At 25.2% G+C, this 23,438-nt stretch overlaps 2 protein-coding genes and 1 pseudogene across 3 annotated transcripts in view; all 3 read right to left on the reverse strand.

Annotated features, from left to right (window-relative positions):
- LOC147806817 (afadin-like) overlaps nucleotides 1-7,684 on the reverse strand; it is a 29,601-nt pseudogene extending 21,917 nt beyond the window's left edge. The window contains exons 1-4 of the transcript XR_015435735.1: nucleotides 7,605-7,684; nucleotides 6,228-6,270; nucleotides 4,626-4,641; nucleotides 56-320 (exon numbers count right to left, since the gene is read on the reverse strand). The product of XR_015435735.1 is annotated as an afadin-like (transcript). The remainder of the gene's footprint in view (nucleotides 1-55; nucleotides 321-4,625; nucleotides 4,642-6,227; nucleotides 6,271-7,604) is intronic.
- A 5,736-nt stretch (nucleotides 7,685-13,420) lies between these two features.
- Nucleotides 13,421-17,048, reverse strand: LOC147806818 (guanine nucleotide exchange factor subunit Rich-like). The gene is made up of 4 exons (XM_087168642.1): nucleotides 16,951-17,048; nucleotides 15,474-15,553; nucleotides 14,402-14,509; nucleotides 13,421-13,595 (listed from the first exon to the last, which is right to left on the reverse strand). Exons 2-4 carry the CDS (start codon nucleotides 15,533-15,535, stop codon nucleotides 13,436-13,438), a joined length of 330 nt encoding a protein of 109 aa, XP_087024768.1. The 5' UTR covers nucleotides 15,536-15,553; nucleotides 16,951-17,048; the 3' UTR covers nucleotides 13,421-13,435.
- Nucleotides 17,049-19,171: 2,123 nt separating this feature from the next.
- On the reverse strand, nucleotides 19,172-23,087 carry LOC147806819 (coatomer subunit beta-like). Its single transcript, XM_087168643.1, has 4 exons — nucleotides 22,754-23,087; nucleotides 21,158-21,271; nucleotides 19,328-19,465; nucleotides 19,172-19,238 (listed from the first exon to the last, which is right to left on the reverse strand). Exons 1-3 carry the CDS (start codon nucleotides 23,085-23,087, stop codon nucleotides 19,452-19,454), a joined length of 462 nt encoding a protein of 153 aa, XP_087024769.1. The 3' UTR covers nucleotides 19,172-19,238; nucleotides 19,328-19,451.
- Between the last annotated feature and the right edge of the window lie 351 nt (nucleotides 23,088-23,438).

A 23,438-nucleotide genomic window follows, 5' to 3' on the forward strand; every position in this document is an offset into this window, starting at 1 on the left:
AGTGTCAAATCAGAATTTTGAATCAACCAGAAATTCACTAATAGTTTGTTTTTACCTTTATTCCGATTATGCTGCTGCTGAATCATCAGGGGACAATCATCATCATCCAATATATATTCTCTGATACCGCCATTTTGAAAATCAGGACCATCATTTGTATGATGTGATACTATAGTTTATACAAGACAATACATAAAAGGATCCATATTCATTCAATATCTCTTTTACCACATAGGATGCAGTATCTTTTGTAGAAAGTAAAAGTGTTTTGTAAGGCACATCTTTATTTAAAGCTTCTCCAAATATTCTCAAGGTATCACCTAAAAATACCATATAAAAAGTTTTTAAAAAATTTATAATACATGTTTTTGTAATGGTCCAGGTCAATTTTGTACTGTGATGTAAGTAGCAATTTTGAGCACACTTTGTGCTTCATGGATATGTTTAAACACCCTATATATTATCTCGTGCATTATTATGCTTGCAATTCATAAGACATATAGATGTTTGCAATTCATAGGACATATAGATGTTTGCAATTCATAAGACATAAGATTATAGATGCTAACAAATTTACAAAAGATTGTGGCATTTACAAAAGAATTTCTAACTGCAAATTCTTTTCCACAAAAACATGTAGTTAAAGAAAGGAAACTTTATAAAAAAAATTTTACAGGTTAAGTTAAAATATAAAAAAGCAATAAATATTTTAACAAAACAAAATTAGGGAACTTTTTACATTTACAAATCTTGTGATAAATATAAGGAATTTTCAGAGCATATTTTTTCACTATAAGCGTTTCATTAGTGAAATTATACAAGGAATTTCATTTTTTTAATACATTTCCCATTCTAATAAGAAATGTTTGTCATAGTATCATTTTTAAAATAAAATTTATTACTTTTTGGTCAGCCGGGCACAAGGCAATTCGAAATTTTTTATTTTGCTTTTTTTATTCTATTTAATTTCTATCTGTTTGAAAAATTAAATAAAATAAAATAAAAAGTTGACAGAGGTCTATTTTTTGGTGACTTTTTACTTGCACCTGGGCAACTGAAAAGTATCCAAACTTTAAAATAAAAATTTTGAATTGAAATTAAAACAATGTTATCAATACATAATTAATTTTAAAAATTATTACTTAAATACATTTTAAATGGTGAAAAATTTACTTGCAGTTAACTTATTTTGTGCAAAATATTTTTTATTTCTTTCTTAAAGAATTTTGCTAAATATGAAGAAAAAAAATTCTTTTAGAAAAATTTAATACTTTTAAAAAAATAGGGAGATATCTAAATTTTTTAAGCAATACCATTAAATAGAAAAAGTCTCTTTAAGGAATAATGAGAGTTACAAACTATGTAATAATGGCAAAATAGATACAGATCAAATAAAATATACTCAATTCTTCACATACTCCCAGCAAACACATTAGGTCGTTAACTTTGCGGCCCGTTGTTGGTGATATCGGCAACTGTCGGTCATCGGACCGTCTTATATCGGCATTTTATTGGCATGGTATTGGTTGTATCAGATTCGGTTCAATGCAAGACTTCTTATAAAGTGCCGATAACGTATTTCAGATAACAATATTTCAGCGGAATTAATATAATTGGGCCGATATCAAATAACGATATCTTATTTGTATCCATGCTAACGGAATCGGTGATTTTACTGTTGACCGATATTTAAAAGCTAGATATATGATAGGATACATGAAATCAGAGCAAAAATTTAAAAAATTTTATTATTAAAAATAAATATTATTAAATTAAATATATGTTTATGCTAAATTGCCTCGTATTTTTTATTTTTTTATAAAACAAAGTTTTTCTATAAAACTCATTCAAATTAAGCTAATTTTCCACCACAAAAGTTATTAACTATTATGCCTAATAAATTATTGTTTTATGTATTTTCATCACAGAATTTTGCTTTTATGTGACGGCTAGTTTATTTCATTGAATTTAGTTGAAATTTAGTAGAAATATTAGTTTATTTTAGTAAAAAAATTAAATTAAAACTGCCAGTTATTACTACAGAACAAGTTTATAATCTTCAATTTTGCCCAAAGAGGCTGCGTGAGTTTCTTTCTCATTAACAAAAAATAACGAATTTAATTATAGAAAATCCTGGGTATTTATTCGTATCGAATTTTCAATAATTAATAACAAAAGGAAAGCATGGCGTGGTAAATTTTACTTTGGAATGAAACTTCATATAATAGTAGAAAATTTTAAGAATATGAACTCCCAAAATTAATTGCGTATGCAAGCCGGACAAGTTATGAAAACAATATGCTTGAAAATTCAGGAGCGCTTTATTTTGGTGTTAAATTTAAGCGTACTTGACGTGCTGTGGCTTAGTGGTTAAGAACCTGAATAACGATAGGTCGTCCCGGATTCGAATGCAGCAGCTAATTGTTAGGTATTCTAGATATTTTCGAATTATTTATTATTTTTATTCATAAACAGCATTATTTTACGTATTACTTTACGTTTAATTCTAATTTATTAACAATATTTAAATGAAAAATAATAGTTGGCAATAATTCATAGCAATTTTCTTAACTCTTTTTAATTAAGATTTTGCTTTAAAATAATGTTAGTTTAAAAATAAATTAATTCCTTTTATTTATTATATTTTTTCACTTATTACGTATTACCTGATATTTAAATTACAGTAATAATTTAATCTTTCACTAAAATGACATTAGTTTAATTTGCAATTTTTCTAAACAGTGGTTATAAAAATTTGAAAATTATATTTTGAAATGATTTCTTTAAAATGCATTGGTTTCGAACACGCTTGTGTTGTGACTTCTATTTTTATAAACAGTCGAAAAACAGTCTTTCTTTTATTTTTCTTATTACATTATTTTACGGATTTCAATCAGTTCAGCTACTGAACATATAAATATTGCTGTTCTTCTCTGTTTTTTTGCGCAGTGCCAACTGGTAAGAACAACTTTATATTATATATCGTTTTCTTTTTTTTTTTTTTTTTTGCTGAAAGAGAAAACCTTTTTTGTTGCTTTTTTTTTGCTGAAAAAGAAATTTTTTATTATAATTTAGAAATTAAAACTTTACTTTATTATGAAATGCATAAAAAAAATAAATTTTTTATTAAACAGATTAAATGGTAATTTAAAGGTCTCTTCTAAAAGGATGCAGATATGCGCGGTTTAGCGCCATTGCCACGCTTACTATGACTTTTTTTAAAAATTTCATTTTTATCGATATGCGCGCTTGCGACGAAAAATACGGTAACCAAGAAAAGTTTTAGCTGTGTAATAATTCAGCTTCATTCAAATTTTTGCATCCCCATTGGGCAAAAATAGACATATCACAAAACATAACACATTGCATTGTTATTACAATAAATATGTACTTACAGGAATGATTATCCATTGCTTATTACCAGCCAGCATCTGCTCACGAGAGATTCCAACAGATTCTTGTTCTAACTTGCAATCATGTGATACTGGTTTATTATGTATAATATCAGCGCCAGCACTGATCTATAATCTGTCTTCAGCTTGCAAAAAAGCATGTTCACGAACAGTCTACAACAAAATTTTCCCTTTTAGAAAAATCAAATATTATATTTTATATAAAAATGTAGGTTTAGAAAAATTCAAGCTTACATTAAACTTTTAACTAAGTAAGAACTTTTATTTTTCTTAGAAATTTGCAAGAATCAGTCTGAGCAACATCATTCATTTTTTTTAAAACCATTTTTTTAATTCATTTCAATTTTATACAAGAGAAAGATTTTGATTATTCACTAAACAAAATGAGAAAAAAATTATGAGCCGCATATAAACTAAAAATGTTGATTTAATTGTCAGTTCTAAATTCTCTGTGAATAATTACTTGAGACAGGATAGCTTTAGAAAAAATGCAAATTGAAGGGGGGGAGGGGGGGGAGGAAAAAAGAATTTTTTTTTTTTAAAAAAAAGAGTTTTCTTCCTGAGTTTCATATAATTTATACACAGCCTTTTCTGGTGCATAAGTTCACTTTTTGTACCCTGAACTTGCAATGTCATTCAGGAAGTAAGACACATACAGAATTTTGAAAAATCTGTGATGCACAGAATAAAAGTGTAACCTATTCTATAAGATAAACACAAACATAAGAAAGTAACATGACAGTCATGTCTCATTTAAACTCTTTAAACAAACAGAACATCAAGAGTTCATCAGAAAAACGAACATAATTAATAGAGAGTGAAATAGAAAAAATTGACTTATGTTCATAGAGTTTCATATTGTTTTTATGTATAAATTTATTTTATAAAAAAGGTTTCAATACAAAAAATCTTTGTGTCATTTTACTTATTTATCCGATACATACAAAACCCACCATTTAATATTTAAAATTTGGATTTGATTTATACATGGATCCAAGCTATACTGCAGAAAATACATAATTTACAAGTTATCACTTAAATTTTATAAAAATCAAGTATACGAACCATTCCAGCATTAACAGTTTTCCAGCATTAACACTTTTCACAAACTGAAAAATAACTACATCGATTTTAGGGTATTTTACAGTAGGAAGTGGCTGATTTTCTTCTTTAAATTAAGTTGCTTTATTGATAATGCCCATAATTGATAACCATCAGGTTCCCACTCCTGTAAAAAAATTAATAATCAGTAAAATTCAAAAAAATTACAATATTATTTGAAATTTTATAATAACAATTTGAAAGATTTGCAAGCTATAAAATTTATAACTTCTAAATGAATATTATTACAGGGAAATGAGGACAAAATACCATTAGTTTTTTAGCTTAAGTACAATAAAATGCATTTTTTCCAACTAAATCCTTATTTTCTATGAAAATCTAACGTGAAATTTTTTTCCCAGTAAAATAAATAGCTTATTGTTTTTTTTTTTTTTACTTTATTACTTTTGTAAACTATACTTAAATAACTTATTGAAAAAAATCAGCATTAATGCTAGGAAAATTTAAAATTTTGTTTTAAAAAAGTGTGAAACATTGCTCAAAAAAAATTTATTATTAAAAAAAATAAAAAAACGTATAACACAAATTTCAAATTATTCAAATAATATCCTTCTTTTACCATTAAAAAATTTTAAACAACATATCTAACATTTTAACAAAATATATATCGAAATTCATGATGCTCACAATTATAGTTTTCATACAAACTCGCTAATGTTACAAAAGCAAATAGCATTAGTTTGATTTAAATTCTATTTACAATAAGAATAAAAAAAGAGACTTCTGTAACAGATACTGCTAATGGCCAATATTTAAATAATTTTTGATAAATAAAAATTCAAAAAATTTGTGTTTTTAAGCCTTTATTTTCAAAAGCATATTCAATTATATTTCGAAAACATAATACTGTTTAATTAAATTCAAAATCTTATATCTGGTTGAAACTTAGTTAGCTGAAAAACATCTTGTTATCTACAGGGCTGAAAGTTCATATATATCAAGATGGAAAAGAGTAAAAACTGGTAACCAATAAATTTTATTTTTAGCTTTTTTTTCGGAAATAATAAAATATCCATTATTACCATTACTCTAGATAAGGAAGCATATTCTTATCTGCCTATTTTTACGTAAAATAATATTAAGTCTACTTATAAAAAAATAATAAAGATCTATAAGAACTTTGAAATCCGTATTAAGTTGTGAGAATTTAATGGAAACTTTTCCTTTTGATAGTAAAGAATTATATATTATTATGGGAAGTTAAAAGCAATAAAATGTATAAATGTGATAAGGAATATTATAAATGTGAGATTTCTAAAATGTATTTTCTCTAGTTTAATTTTATTAGTACTTTCCTTTATGCACAAAAGGTTTCATATATTTAAAGATGTTTCTGGTGATAAATTAAAATAACAATGATTTAGCAATTTAAAAAAGGATGTTTACTTTTAAGAAAGATCGATACTTCATTATTAAAAATGTTTTTATATTGTTATTTTTAACTGCATGCATACTGCATACTCTATAAAAAAATGGAATATAATAATAGTGCATAAGACTTTTCAAAACATTATCTTATAAGTTAGAAATGGTAAGTTAAAAGTTTTTCTAGAAGGGAAAGAATATATTATTTGTTTTTTATTCCAGATCCTTCCCTCTTAATAAAATTACAAAGGAATGGTTTCATAAAATCCTAAATCAAACAAAAAAAGAAACTTATTAAAAATAATTACATTATTAAAGTCCACTTACCATAGATATTAGAAGGGAAACATTTTTCATCACATCAGCAGACCTATAAAAATAAAAAGCATGCTTTGTTTGTTATTTATACAATTCCAAATATGAATTTTTAATCTGATTAATAAAACAGAGTAATATATTAAATGCCTTCTTTTAATCCTGTATTTAAAGCTCCATATTAAAACGGATTTTGCATTAAATTACAATGTATTTATAGTTATGTATATATAGTAAACGCTGTATAAGCAAAAAAACATCACTTCGTTATTGAAAAAATAATCCATTTTAAGCACCAAAAACAAATTATGGCAGAGGGAAACTATCACGATTTCTATTATTATATGACTGTAAATATTTATCAAAACTCAAATATTATTTTCAGTCAAAAATAATAATATAATCAGAATTGATAAATGAATTAAATATTAATTTTTAAAAAAGTGACTAAAGAAACTGAATCAAAATGTGAAGGAAAAAGAAGTTATTTTCTAATTTTTTGGCAATTCGAAAATAAAATATTTTCAAAAAAATATAGATAAAAGCAAGGGAGAAAAAGTAACCAATTAGTATTAATTACCTCACACGTAGATAATGATGCCGGACAGCTTATTTTCATTTAAAAACATATCATGCCATATTTTAATAAAAAATAAATTTAAAAATAGTTAAAAATGGGAATACCAATTTCGAAGCAAAATATTTAATATAAGTTTGGGATTTTAGAATAATACTTTTGATTAATATTTTCTGAAATATTAATTTTGAATAAATCAATAGTGGATCTTCTCATGGGAAGCTTATAGAAAAAATAAAATCACAGTATACACTGCACCACAATCACGCAAAACATTGTGATAATTTAACTTTTAGATATAGATAGGTCACAGCATTTCTACAAAAAGAAAACTACTATACTATTTTTCAGAAAATGCAATTTTCAGAATTAGACATAAATTTATTACAGCAACTTATACAGGCTAATCAGTAATAATACAAAAAAAAACTTTTACTTTAGTTTTATCATTTTATTTATTTAACCATGGATAAAATAAAAAAAATTGTCATTTATGGATTATATCATCAATAAAAAGAACCATAAGTTAATCAATTTTAAGAGAATAGAAAACATTTTAAAATAAAGTACAGTTTAATAAAAATTAAAAACTTGAGACGTACTTTGAGGCTAGTTTGAGATAACTATAAGGATTAAAATGAGACCAATGTATAAGGTAATTTTACACAGACTAAAATACTGATATATACCCTGAGATTACTGTTCCAACAGTAAAATTTCCTTCATCTCCAATTTTAATTACATTAATTAATACCATAAATTACAGTAAGTATTAGGCAATTATTTATTATTATGTTCGAAATATCAATTACCCATAATCCCAACCAAGACTACACATCAGTAAGGCACCAAACACATTCCAAATTGCAAAGCCACCTTTTTCCCATGTCATAGCAAGAGCTCCTCCATCATGAGTCCATTTCAAATTTGATACGGCTCCAGCAGCTGTTTCAGCATCTAGTTATATACATTAGAAACCTTTCATTAAAGCAAACAAACAGAACCAATAAAGGTGCGAAAAACTTAAATTACAGATAATAAGAATGATTAGTTTACCAGGAAAATCTTTACTGGATAATACTAATTGATGTGTGGATTGTAGAGCACCTGTTAAATCGTCAGTGCAGAAAATGATCCCTTGAGCACTGAAATTGTATTAAAAAAGCATATAATTAAAAAAAGCATAGTTTAAAAAAATTTTAGATAACAAAAAATTAAGAAGTATGGATAATCACATTGTTATAAGAATTGTAATATAATGGTTGAGTATTTTCACAATCTCAACAAGTCCATAAAATAGAATTTTAAGGATAATATGCTTCTAAGGGAAACAACGATCAAAACAAACACTATTTAATAAAAAAATTAACTACAATCTTTAGGTAAAAATAGTTTAATGACATTTAATTAAATAAAGGAATTCGAGATAAAGTATTCGATGATTAAGTGGTGATGATTAGTTAGATTTTCCATGAACTGGGAAATGAAAGGAACGACAAGCATACATTAAAGATCAAATTTATTTTCCTGTCTATTAATTTATTCCCTTTTAAACAAAAAACAAATATTTGTACAAGGAAAAAAACTGTCACAGATTTGCATAATAATATCATTTCTATTCATTTGTTTAGAACTAGAAATAGCCCTTAATCTAATTTTCTAACAAGATATTCAAGTAAAATTTTTATAAGATTGTAATTCCTTTTATTCAAATAAAACAATTTAAGTCATGACAGAATATATTTTGTTTTTTTTTCAGGATCTTTTAATAAATAATAGATCTCGCAAAACCATCATATCAGTATAAAATGGAACTGGTTTATACAAAAACCTGCTTTCTTTGCAACCACTACATGTCTATGACTGAAGAGAACCTCAGTATATGCTCTAATATTCTCAATAATTTTCTATTTTATGGCACTGACAATTCCTTTGAATATTGTTTTAATTTTTCTTTATTATATTGTCCTGCTTGTCATACAACAATTGACAGATTACAGGCAAAGGTTAAAAAAACAATTGATATATTAAAAAAAACTAGCAATGATATAATTTTGCTCTTGCAAAAGATGAAAAGAAACAGCCATACAAAGGCTCACGTATTTCATTCTCACAAGGAAATTTATGAGAAAAGTTACAACAGTTATTTCAAATTTCAAAAAAAAATCATTAATAACTCTGAACTCAATAATAAATAAACTTAGCAATAAAAATACAAAACACTATCGATAGTGCAGATAATTTAAAAAAAATTAGGCATACTTTGTTTGCCCATAAACAATGAGTCGAAACCTATGATTCACAGCTGTACAAGTAGCATTCTGAACATCATTAGCAAAGATTCCAAAAACTTGCTGCAAGAAATACAAAATAGTTACTAAGAAAAAAAAACTTAACTCCTATCATAAATAATAATTGCTGGAAAAATCTACTTAAAACCATATCATATTTCAAAAATAATTAGATAAAAAAAGCTTTATATTGATAACAAATTTAAAAACTCAAAACAATAAAATTTTTCTTGAATTTATAAAAACGTGTGATTGAATGAATATCATAAATAAAAGCATATTCTTTGACTACTTCAGAATTTCCGTATTTTATGTCTTTTGTTTTTTATTCTCAAAAGTTTTATAAATATTCTATTTTAAATACTTCTGTTTTAATTCACTGCCACTGAAAAAAATATTCTACCCAAGACAAAAATGTTGGGGGTTTAATAAAGGCATTCAATTGATAAAACCTCTTTAAGCTATATTGTTTTTATCATTAGTTATTTGAATATATGTACATCAGAAAAAAATACATTAAAGTTTTACATAAATTAAATAAAAATACTAATTTTGCTTATTTACTCTAGGTTCCTAAAACAGAAATGCACAAAACTATGATGTATGTCACAGCACAAATTATGCTTGAAATAAATTGTAATATAAATTACAATTTAAGTATACAATTTATTCACATTTCTTTGCAACATTTCTTCTTTCTTGTAAACAATTTCTGTTTCATTAAGTAAGCATGCAAACATAATTTTATATACAACTAATTAAGACTTCTTTTTGAGAATTTAGTGTGCAAGAAAGAAAATTATTGGTCATTAAAAATAATGGTAATGGTTTAATTAATGAGAGTCGTTTATATTTGGCAATACTCACAAAACATTTGCAACTGTCAAAAGTTTTGTTTTAAAGATTAGATATAATTTTGCTCCAGGAAAGAGCTATGAACTTTCAAAACTTAAAATTAACATATAAATGTAAGGTGAAGAAAATATTTTTTCTTACTTAATACTATCAAAACATTTTATACAATAAATTTTTATGTGTACATACACTTTTAATAATTTACACAACAAAAAGGAATCATTACATACATGAGGCTCAAACTTCAATGTAGTAGCAGTAATAGAACAGGATGACCATTTGATAGTACAACTGAAAACCCTCCAATGATGGAAGAATATTCCATATTTTTTATATGGATTTGTGCATCATGAAATTTGGATCCTTAAATGGAGGATGGTAAAATTAAAGTAAGATTTATGATATATATTCATAACAAAACATTAAAAAATTAATAAAATGCAAAGAATTTAATAAGTAACTAATTAAAAAAACGATAACATCTCAATTTTCAATGCAAAAATTTGAACAATGTTTGCACAAAATAATTAAACATTAACATGATTTATATTGTTTTAATTGAACACATACATGAATTTTAAAACTGTGGTAAGTCAGTAGTTATAGCTCGTAAAATGACATCGTCAAATGGTAAGGAACTTAAAGGTGCTACACATTATACAAAAGGTGGAGAAACGAAGGCCTCCATGAGTTTCTTGTGTGACTCTTTTATTAATTGATATTTAATTATATAGATTATAACAGTTTGAAAATTAATAGAAATAAATAATGTGCTACCATCTGTTGAGCATGACATGAATTAGTTGTGGTGTAGTTCTAGCAATTTTTCAGTCTGAAATTATTGTGGCACACTTTCCAATTTGCCAACAACAGAAAATCTTTTCGGTCACGGCTCTAAAATACACTAACACTGTGATGTTCTGAGTGACAGGCAGTAACTATTTTCCTAACTAATAGCAACTCTCATGTTGGTGGTATGTATTTATCTGTATATGCTTGTAGCAATATACACAAACATACGTAGCTATTTATTAAAAGATTATTTTTTACTGTAAATTTTATTTCAAGAAATGACTTAATGTTTTTTGCATAATTTCTATGTAAAGTGATAAACTAAACTAAAACTATAATAATTTCAAAAAAAGTCGCATTCAATTTTAAAATATGTGCTTATCAACTCATGACATCAACTCTTTTACCTATGCCTAATTTAAATGGGGCCTCTCACAGTAAAAATGTTCCCTTTCTTTGCCCTATACTATTGCAAATAAATAAAATAAAACCTTGATTGAACAACTTTTTTAAATGACTGACAACTGAAGTTGGATAAAAGTAGAAGAAAAAGTATGACACTCACAGAAAAAAAAGAATTTAAAAATTGAATATTCTTAACATTTCGTTCCATGCCATAATTCATTATTTTCACAGCACAGCATGAAAATAATGAATGAAAAGCCAAAATTTTCATATGCTATATAATATTTGCTAATCAAATAAATAAAAAATTATAAACATTTAGTTTTTTAAATAAAAAAAAAGTTACAAAATTTTAAGACAATTATTAAAATTTTGGTACCATTTATCTTTGTATTCGTACCTGTGTCACATTATTGGGAAGTAAACTCTATCCCTGGAGCAACAACTACTCTCTTTTCTTCATTTACACTAAAATACTTGCTTTTTGTTGAAAACAACAACTGTTAACTCTTTGGATAAAGTCTTTAACTTTGATTAAGTGTTTTTTTATTGCCTCTCTGCTATGATTTCATCATTTTTAATAAAGGTTAAGAGAAATATTAAGTTTCATTTAACTTAGTATCCACACTATTTGTTTTTCAAATTAATCTGCTCATTAATCACTTTCTGCTTCTACAAAAAGTTTGTTATTTTGAATTTCCTATGTTAGAACATTAAGCTTTATTCAAATTAAATATCTACCCTTTTGTTCATTTAAACTAAATTTTCCATTTCTTCGAATCAGACAGAAAAATAATTGTTTCTTGCAGAAAACATCGCCTATTAGCACTTTGAATAATACCTTCAATTATGATTACCTGCCTGATAAATAAAAAATAAAAAATTAACTAAAAAGGTCTATCTCCACCAATTTTTTCAAAATCCATATGGTTTTTCGCTCATTTTTAGGCATTTCTACATAATTTTTCAGATTTCAATATTTTTAATACAGTATTACAAAGCACACAGATTTTGAATATTAGTCATTTTTTAAGCGTTTAGTTTTAAACAATTCCACCGTTTCCGATTTTGCAGCACTTACGATCGTTTTTTCAGCCACTTCCACATATTTTCTTTTTTCATCAAATTCCAATATTTTTAATTGACTTTATTATGACAAAAAAGTTTTTTAATTTGAATTAGCACTTTTGACGCACCTCATTAGAGGCAATTTCCTCCTAAATCTGTCTTATTTTCTTATTGAATTCCATTATGTTTACCATGTTACGAAAATATGCAAATTTGAGTTATTAATTTTTTACATGTTTGATTTTTAACAGTTCTAAGTGAATTCCCGTCGTTTCTCATATTTTTTTATTTTTAAATTTCCAATGTCTTCAATACAATCTTATTAAAAAAAAGGATTTCAAATTTATTCAACACATTTTAAATGCACTTCTTACACAACGATTTCATCGTAAATACGAATAATTTTTTATCGTTTTCGACCATTTCAACATAATTTTTTAAATTTTGAGGTTACTACAACACAAAAATTTTTTAAATTTGAGTTATTTCTTTTTGATATGCTTGATTCACCTCGACTACATCATAAAAATCTAAGTTGCTTGTTGATAATTTTTTCAGTAGGTTATATAATGTTCTTTTAGCCATTACCATGTGTTTGTTGAAACACATAGTAATGGCTAAAAAAAACAATTCTTAAAATTTTAATATAAGCAAATTTCAAATTTGAGTTATCCCTTTTTGACGAGCACAGTTTTCAACAACTCTATTGTACATTCACACCATATTCTGAAGTTATCATTGTTCCACATAGCTTTTTTAATGCTGATGCTTTTAATACAATGACAAGTGACTATTATGACACGGGAATTTGGAATTTGAATCCACATTGATTTCTGAACATGCTTTTTATTGTTGCTTAACCATTTTCACATAATTTTTTTAACTCAAATATTATTAGTTATTAGTTAATATTATTACAACACGCAAATTTTAAAAATTCATATAATTTTCTAAGGATCTCCAGGATCCTATTTTAAATTTTTTTCTTCTTTTTGGGTGGTTGTACTTTATCTCTCTTTAATAAATTTCAACTAAAGGTTCTTCTTTCAGCCTTTTTACTCTTTAAAAGAGCACAAGACCTCACTTATGCTTCTTTACCTCTCTAATTTTTCTTTGGACAACCACTGATTTGTTTAGCTTCTATAAGTCAACCGACTAAAATTCAGTGTATATTGAGCACAAGGTAATGAATAAATATGCTTTGCACACTAAAAGAATCTTTTGAATTCTTGTTACAAAGAAAACTTACCTCTAGATTGCAGCTGATCTAAGCGAAATGAAATATTGCATAAAATTGGAGTGTAATCCTCCTCTAATTTGGCATCCCATCTTACCCGCCAAAAATGACCATCTAGAGTGGTAACCATAAGCTCATCTCGAATACACACAAGACTAAAAGAATACAAGACAAATTTTCTTTAAAAAGCCACAAAAAAAGCAATTGGTTAAAAAGAATTGTTTTTAAATTATACAGCTAGATAATTTTTCTATTTTAAATTCAATCAATATGAAATATTTTTGTGTTGGAAAGCTATTTCATGAAATTGGTTTTCAATAATTAAATTACATAACGTGAAAAAAAATATTTAGATTAGGGGAGTACAACCTTCATTGAAAGGCCACAGTAAAACACCATTTGGTTTATAGTATCAGTTTATAGGTTAATGAAAAAAAATTTTAATTTTCTCTTTTGAAAAATAGTTCTATTCCTTTAAGTCTAAATGAATTTCTGCATCTTTGATTTTTAAGTAAATTCTTGAACTGCAAGTGTTTTGGCTACAGAACATTTTTTAAATTAAAAAAAAGAAGTGTTTAAATTTTAGACAATTGAATTAGCATTTCTAGACATTGGAATTTTAAAGCTATAATTTTTTATCTCCTTTTTAAAAAAACTGCTATCAGTTAGAAAAAAACAATTAGCATTTTTTCTTATACAAGTTATTTAGTTTTTAAACTAGTATATAGCGAATCATCTTTCAATTGCAAAATGGCAAGGCTTTCAATTATGCCTTGAGGACCAAAACCAAGTACTTGTTTTGTGTTAAAAGTAAAAAGTGTAGTAAAAAACTGAAAATTTCTGTCAATAGTACAATTAAAATGCCTTACTGAGACTATTCTAAGTAACTAATGAGGATTATCTCTTTTCACTGTCGACAAATGCACGAAAGCATAAAATGATATTTCCAAAAAATATTAACCTGCATATTAATGAGTCAAGGCATAAATTGTTCACAAGTTCTAGTGAAAGAGGTGGCACTTTTTCTTTCAAAAACAGCTCATCGCTTTCTCTACGTAATCCAGAGACCCTATAAAAAATAACAGGAAAAATGTTTCCTTAAATGCAAAATATAACAATACTACAGTTTTTACCAAAATAAAAACATTGAAGTTTATTTGAAAAAATACATAATAAACAAAGAATAAAATTAAATGGATTTATTCAACAGTATTTAAAATTAACTAATTGATAACCAAACCTATACAACCGTACAAAAATACTTAAAATTGTTACTATTAAGAGAGAAACTTCTACAAAATAAAAACTTCATTTCCTTATTATTTTATTTCCTTATTATTTTATTTCCTTACCATTTTACTTCCTTACTATTTTCTTCCTTATTATTTTATTTCTTTAAATTTTAATATTCTTGCATTTTAGAACAAAATTTAGAATACTGACATCTTTTAACCATGCCGAATTTGAGGTATACTGTAATTTTTAATTTCTATGATTTTTACTGTAATTTATTTTGCTATATAAGATTTGGTAGATTAATTTTAGTTTTTAAAGAAATCATATCAGAAGTCTTAATTTATAAATCAAAGTAAATTTATAAGGGAACAAGTGTCATTTCTAAATTGATTTAAAAATCATTAATTTAATTATTTCAAATCATTTTGTTACAAAAATTGGAAATCCTCATATTACTCAATTAAAATTTTTTTCTATGTGAGGTACAACATTTGAGAAACTTTTTACCTGTAGACTCTAAACTAACTTAGTTTGATTTACAACCAGTTTGCTTTTCTGTGTTAAGAACTGTTTTCCTTGAATATAATTCAATAAAACTGAACTTGGCAAGAAATTTTTTACGAATTACATAGTCACCAAAGTCACCAATGAGTAAAAATGAAATTATGTTGTACTTTTTCAATAAATTTTCACTTATTTTAATTATTGTTTTGCAAATACCTAACTAAATAAATATTAATAATTGATAACAAAATATTGTACAAAAGCATTAAAGTGAAATAAAAGAAATATATTACTTGCTATCCAACTGCTCATATGGAGATTTCAAAGAATCATCAATATTAACTCGATAAAACATCAGATAGTTGAGGCTAGTCTGAAAAAGAATAAGCAGTTAGTAATATTAAACATTAACTATTAAAAAAACAGAGATGTTTTTTATGACCAACATAAGGTGACACACAAGTGTGGTGCAAAAAAATTTGATCTGTGTTATAAAAATTACTGAAATTTCATATTATAATTCACCAGTTTACAATAATTTTCGTAAAACTTTGAGAAATAAACTTTCTGATAACATCTAAAATGTTTAAGAATTTATTACATAAAAATGTTACCGTTGTAAAACTGGTAGAGTTCTCTCTAGGAATAAAAAAAGCAGGATGCTTCGTCATAGAAAAGGTCATTTTGAGTCTGCAACTCAAAATGACCTTTCACTTTGCAACTCAAAAGGTCATTTTGAGTTGCAAAGGGTACTAAATTATCATACAGATTTATCAAAATGGGACGAAAAAAAAAACTTCATCAAATCTACAATATATAATATATATAAATTAATAATATAATATATATAATTAATAATATAATATATATAAATTAATAATATAATATATATAACTAATAATATAATATATATAAATTAATAATATAATATATATAATTAATAATATAATATATTTAAATTAATAATAGCTGCACATAAATTTTTTTCGAAAGAAGTGAACTAAAATTATTTATTGATAGACATGAAAGCTATAATTTAAAATCTATAAATGAGATCTATAATTTAAACAGAAAATTATGAGAAATTAAATGTGAATTTTAGGAAAAAGTGTACTTACTTTTTAAAAAAATAACTTTAATATTTAAAATCACTTAAATTTATTAACATAATCTTTCAATTGTTTTGATTGCAAGAGTCAATTAAAACAATGAGCTAACCAATAAATAAAAGATTTGAAACTGTAAGAGAAGCTTATTTTTACTATAAAAACAATAAACATTGAACCGTAAACCAAAATGGAAACAATACTGAGGATTAGATTGATGCAAAAATTAATGCTTTGGAAAATCTATGGCTTATAATTATAATGTCTAAATGCCTTTCTTTTACGAAGAAACTTCTACTAAGAACTTATCTTACAATTGTTCCTATTGCAAGAATCAATTAAAAGAATGAACAAACTAATCAAAAAATGGAAAAGAGTTGAAAATCTAACAAGCTTATTTTTATTCCTAAACTCATTCCTATTATTTCTAATTCTATTTTAGTTTTTACATTATCAAAACCAAACTGATTTGCATCAGAATTAAGGACTGTTTTATTTTCAAGAGAAACAGTTCATCAAGTTCCCAGTTTCTTTCCAAAACATAAGAATTAATGAAAAAACATTTTATACAATCACAAAAAAGACAACCTATAATAAAAGATATGTTAAAATGATAAAAGTTTCAGCTACAATTAAAACTATTGATATAATTGATCATACTTACGATATAAATGGTTGTAAATTTTCAGGAATCAAAACTAACATCGGCTTCCTTGAAATTGTCAGGAGTAGACTTCTTTAATACATTAAATTGATAAAATCTAACAAAAGAGAAATGTTCATATGTGAACACTAAATCAAAATAAACACTAAATCAAAGACAAAAAATTTTCAAAAGTAGTAAATCTATATTCAAATTTATCAGGATATGTTTTATTAGGATGATTTCACAAGGAAGGCTATTAACCTCAACTAAGTTGACATGAAAAATTAACCATAAACAAAATCTTGCTATCTTATTATAAAAAAGGATTTTTGTTTATTTTTCAGGCTCAGCCAAGAGAAAACTAAGATAAAATGTGAAAAAATAAATAAATAAAATAAAAAATAAATACATCAATAAATAAATTGATAAAATAAAACAGGATAATTTTTGGTACAGTATACATGTACCAGACGGCTCTTAAAAAGAGCAAACGACAAAATAAAAACTTGCTGTACTCGAGTATAATAAAGGCAAATATTTACAAAAAATAATATATTTATAAACATTAGAAATTAAAACATATAGTTATAATATATAAAAAATGATATATAATAAGTATATTTGTTTTAATTTTAGAATAGCTTTGCTCAGAACAAGTCTGAATAGTTTAGAGTTCAATTTTATTTGTTAAGTACTGAACAAGTAAAGTTTGAGACCGTTTTATGGTACTGACACCTTAAAAAAAACAAGTTTCAATTTTTAATATTCCATCATACTAATGTATATTTAAAATTTGTAACAATCATAATCAACTAATTTTAAAGTAATGTTTCAATGATTTTGTAATGACTAAGACAGGTTTCAACCAGTATCAAGAAAACACACACACACTACCCTTTAAAAAAGTAATATATATTAAAAAATATTTAATAATAAAATAAATTAAAATAGCATATTGGAAAAAAAATTATTTAAAAAAATTAGAATTTTTTTTAAGCGTGCTGATTATTGAATAGTTTAGAGATTAAAGTGTACAACCTAGTTTAGCGACAAATTTTGTTCTGCTAAATAAAATCAATTTTTACACTATTACAGAAACTATCCTAATATATTGGTATTATATGGACATTATTCTGGTAAGTCGCAATTTCTTTTCAACTTTCTGAATTTCAACATTTGTTTCAAAGATTCAAACCTTTTTTTTTTCTTTTTTTTGTATCATTCATGTTTTTGCTATTTTTTTACCATGAATAGACCAACTGATTCTACCTTCAATCAAAGTGAGTACTAGAAAAATTTCTAAAGATCCTAGCTTTTTAAAAGAACTGAAAATAATTCAAACTTTAAACATAATTTAAAATCAGAACAGCTATCAGTGACTTTGATGTAAAATTACGAAGAAGAAAAAATTTAAAAAAGAGATAAAAAGAAAAGGAAATAAAATAAAAATAATTCATGCTGATAAAGCTGTACAATTCACAGTACAGATTCAATTTCTTTTAAAAATTATACTAATGAAGAAATAAAATGTTTGAAAATCATAATAAAAAATGAGAGCAATGAATCTCCCTCAGTCGAAAAAATTGAACCTCTATTAATAATAATCCTAGAAATAACCTATTTTTCGTACCAAATTATATCAAAGGAATTTAGTAATTGTAATTCTAGATTTGAAAAAGAAAAAATGGAAACAAAAGATTAAATTTCTTGAGTTCTAATGACTTTCAACATCAAGGTCAAATAGTGGAGTACAGAAATACGTGAATACCTGGGCCAAATGTTTCTAGTGCATGCTTTTGAAAAAAAGATTACAATAATGTGGAGGAGGCAAAAAAAAATCTTTTTTATTCATTGATTGAATTCTTATTTTAAATTAAATTTTATGTATGGTAGCAGAATGTTTTATTTGTAGAAATTTATCACTTCAAACCAAAATTTCTTCAATTTTCTTAAATATAAAAGTATTTAAATTTAAAGACTGAAAACTTTGCGAAATTTGTATTCATAATCGATTATTTAAAACGAGTGTTAATTTAAAGAAAAAATATATATATTGAAAAATTCAATCATACCAGAAAATATAGTATGAATCTAAAATTTTATATTAAAAAATAAATACTAGAATTACACGACATTTTAAAAATTTGCAGAAATAAAATTTGAAAGAAAAAAAGAATTTTAGTGTTTTAAATCTATATTTAAAAAAATAACATTATGCAAGAGCTTTAAGCCTACATACCACACTTCCATAGTCAATCATCGAGTCTTCATTTTTTCAAATAAACATTTCCTGTTTGTAGGAGAGTCTAAATTAATCAAAAATTTGCAATATAAGTATTTCATGTTCAATTAAGTACTTACATATACATTTCTATTAAAAAGAAAGAAAACTTACAGCTCCAAAATCCAGCTTGATTCTGATATCTTTACTTAAATCTTTCAATGCTGAGACAATCTTTTCCTTTCGATATACTGTAGCAAGATATACTTGTAGCGCAAGCATGATAAGTTAAATAGTTTTACGGATCAGCCTCTAGAAAGAAAGAAACCAATTATCACTTAATATCAAATATAATCGGCATTAATCCATTTATTTAATATCTTGTGGACAGTTTTAGAAATGCCTCATTGTTATTTTTCAGAAATAATTATGACAAAAAATATTTTAAATCATTCATTTCTATGAAATTTAATTGATAACAATGTGTATCAAGCAAAAGTATCTTGGACATAGTATTTGAACAAAATAACTCATTATTTTTCAGTCTTCAGTTATTTATGTGTTATAAATTTGAATATATTTATTGAAGTATAACAATAGTGTAGCAGTTTTTCATTGTTATCGGTACATTTTTTTGACTGGAGGAAAATAAAATATTATGATCAAGTTTATCCAAATTAATTTCCATATTTTGGTCTGTGAACAAAATCATCCATCAATAAAGTGCTTTTCTCTCACTCATAATTCTTGACAAAATTTTAACATTTAAAAAAAAATAATAGTTGAATAGTTTTTAAAAAGAAAATCTAATTTAGGTTTTGAAAAATACTACAGATATTTGTGGCTTATAAAAAAAAAAGTGAATTTGCATTGACTTGCTTAAAATTCGAAAAACCTTTTACTGCTTGTGGAGAATGAATACAAGATCTTGATGAACATAATTATTTCTAAAATTTTTATAAGTTGTGTCTTATTAAACCTGCAAGGGGCTGTCGTGCTGAAAAAGAAGTGGCTTATTGCTTTTTATTAACCAGATCTTTAAGTATTAACGACCTTCTTTAAGAAAAAAAGGAACTTTTTTTTTATCTGATCAATTAATACTGTCGAAAACACTGGCAGTTCTGCAAGTAGAACTTAATTTTTTTGATCCCACCAAATGGTCAAGCATGTGGAAAACCTTCATCAATTTTTCATTTAGAACAAAAACTTATTTTAATGAGCAAAAACAGCTACTTATTTTGAATTATATAGAAGAAAAATTACTCTTTATGGCACGGTTTTTTGGTGTGAAGAGGGAAAGGTCTGAACAATAATTGTATAAAAATAAAAGGAGTAAACATTTGAAAGGAGTAATAATAAAAATGTCAAAACAGCTAGCGAGTTAAAGAGATCATATATTAATCTGGTAATGAACTAGAATAAACAAATTAGAATTAAATTTTGGTCAAATCAGACCTTGCATAAATTTCGCAACATTTAATTTAATTTATGAGTATAAATCATTATCATATAATATCATGCTTTTTCTTTAAAAAAAGAAATAACATTAAAGCAATATTTTATAATTATAGTAAAATTTAAGGCACATTATTAAAGTTAATCATGAGAAAATTTGGATTTTAACAGCATAAGATTATGACTTAAGAAAAGGGTAATAATAGAAAAACGAATATAAGTCATGACAAATTTAAGGGTCTCAAAAAATTTATAAGTAATTCTACGAATATTTTTAATATAATGAATCAAAAAGAAACATTTTTTGGCACAAATAAATCATTAAAAAAAAACATTTATTAGGTATTATATAGTACCAAACAAATTAAAACTAATATCTAACTTGTTCTTACAAAAATTAAATAATATTGACAACCAAATGGTTGACACTTTCTTAATAGTTAAAATATAAATAATAAATAATATAAAATATAAATTAATTATTTTACATTAAATAATTCAATAGTCAAATTAGTTAAATTAGTTTATGAATAGTTAAAAATGACTTACCAATGTTACCAAAAATGATGCCATTTTCAGTTGATGCAACTTTAACACTTGCTTTGATGTTACAGAAATCATGAGGAGCAAGAATTACTGGTGATGGCTTTTCAACAAGTTCTCCTGCAATAAAATAAAATCATCAAATGTAGTATTTTCAAAAAAGATATATTTTTTTTTTTAAATAAACCCTCCCATTTTAAAGCTACAACTTAAGTAAAATACATTTGAAGTGAATAACATTTTAATTCAAGTCTTTAACGACACAAATTCCATAAAATGAGATTCTGGCAATTAAGAACTTCTACAAAAAAAGAAAATGTTACTTCTTCTAATATTGTTTACGAACATTTTTAATAAATTTGTTGCAGATGTATAAATCGATAATATTGTTAACTTGTTAAGCTATATTTTACTAACACTTAAATAATCTTAATATTATGATTGAAAGAAGTAAAGTATTTAAATTTTACAGAACTACTGTAAAAAAAAGAGCAAATTTTCCATATTTAACTAGATTTAAATATTTTAATCACATCTTTTTATCACAAAACACTATTACAAACCTTATGGCGTGAAATCACAATAATAAACAGCATACTTATATTTAAAATCAAATTCCTACTTAGACAATATGGTAAACAGATTTCTAAAATGTTTAAAAAATCAAAATAAAACAAAAACAGTTTTTTTTTTTTAAGTAGATGAAAAAAATATTATTGATAATGAATTTAATTTGTTTAATTTTTAAATATTTTTATAATGATTCTCATTATTTCATTAGCCTATTTTATTTTATTTCTTTTCATTGTTGGATTTTTTTCCACGTCAAAAATAAGATTAATTTTGTCTCCTAAGTTAAACATGGGGTCCCTTAAAGATCTTTAACACTCACTAATAAATACTTTTTTTTTTGAAAATTCTAACAGAAAATTATAAACATAAATCTTATCATCACCTTGATCTGGTATCATTGAGTGAAAAGAATGAGATATCTTTGAATAAACACACTTACATTGAATCCATTCATTTACAAATTCAAATCAATACAAATAAAAAAACAATCAGTCTTCAAACATATAAGAAATCATTAACTATTCCTTCTTTCCCTGAACTGGTTCTGATCAAAGTCTATTGTACATTAATTGCAGAGAAGCAAGAAATTGTTACCCCCTTTTTTTTTTGAGCTATAAAAGATTGAGTCCTTTTTTTTTTTTTTTTTTTAGAAAAAAAAGTTAAAATTAGTAAAAAATTAAGTAATTTAAAATATTTTACATGAAATTTAAAGAAAAAAACGTCAGAACAGCATAATATGAGAATAATAGTAATACTGTACAGTTTAGCATCCTTTTCAAGAAAGAAGAAAAAAAATCAAGTTTAAATGAGTGAAAATTAAGAGATTGCCATTAGCATGAAATTATAAATAAAAGTTTCAGGACCTCATTCAAAAAGTTGAGTTACAGTAATAATTAGACTATCTTACTACAGTAATATAAAAATATTGTAATATAGATAAAAATACACACTTACTTACTTATACGTACAAGAAAGACAATAACAAAAAGAAAACTGAAATTGGAAAACTAAACAATAAAATGCAATTACCTAATGTAGCTAGTTCTAGAGTACAGTTTTGAAGAGTATCAGAAGTTTGGTTGACAATCAACACATCCAGAACAATATCATATTGGTTTACACGAACATATCCTTCAGCATAAAGTGGATCAGAGAACCCAGTGAGTTGAGTCACTTTGCTCAGTTTAGAGGAGCTTAAATCAGCAGCATAATCTCTTTTCAGCACTCCCATAGTTTGAGAAACCCTTAGCTCAAACATATTCTGATATAACATAATAAATAAAGTAAAGTATTGTAATGAGACTTGAAAAGAAGCATATAAAATGCTTAAAATTATCCAAAAAAATTTAAAGTCACTATTCATTAAAAAAATGCACGGAAAAGTTATCAAAGTCACTGAATATTCTTTCCGGATTGATGTTTGGGTGATTTGTTGAAAGAGAAATCATATTTCTAATATAAAAAAAAAGACATATTTGATTGAATATTTGCCCTCAATAAATGATGACATCCTGGCATTACATGACGTCAAAAGTTTTAATCGTGAGTGTGGGGTGCTAGGTACTGATGATCAAAGAGAGGAGCTGAGAAGGTGGTGTAATTCAGAACGGCCTCCGTTTTGCCTTTGTTGAAAATACTGTAACAATTGCCAACGGGCACCACTATGGTGTCTAGTCTCTGAAGAGTAAACTTCCTTCTGTTTACCGTCATTTCT

Source organism: Parasteatoda tepidariorum, chromosome 7 (assembly GCF_982258835.1).
Source record: "Parasteatoda tepidariorum strain Cologne lab strain chromosome 7, Ptep-v5.0, whole genome shotgun sequence".
Lineage (NCBI taxonomy): Eukaryota > Metazoa > Arthropoda > Arachnida > Araneae > Theridiidae > Parasteatoda > Parasteatoda tepidariorum.

What these genes read in the sequence shown, in the direction of transcription:
- LOC147806818 (XM_087168642.1), bottom strand. Translation starts at nt 15,535, where the DNA reads ATGTTTTATCGAGTTAATATTGATGATTCTTTGAAATCTCCATATGAG. An exon ending in TATGAGCAGTTGGATAGCAA is followed by an intron (nt 14,510 to 15,473) that starts GTAATATATTTC and finishes TATTTTTTATAG; the next exon opens with GGTCTCTGGATTACGTAGAG. An exon ending in CTTGACTCATTAATATGCAG is followed by an intron (nt 13,596 to 14,401) that starts GTTAATATTTTT and finishes GTATTCTTTTAG; the next exon opens with TCTTGTGTGTATTCGAGATG.
- LOC147806819 (XM_087168643.1), bottom strand. Translation starts at nt 23,087, where the DNA reads ATGAATAGTGACTTTAAATTTTTTTGGATAATTTTAAGCATTTTATAT. An exon ending in TCTAGAACTAGCTACATTAG is followed by an intron (nt 21,272 to 22,753) that starts GTAATTGCATTT and finishes ATTTTATTGCAG; the next exon opens with GAGAACTTGTTGAAAAGCCA.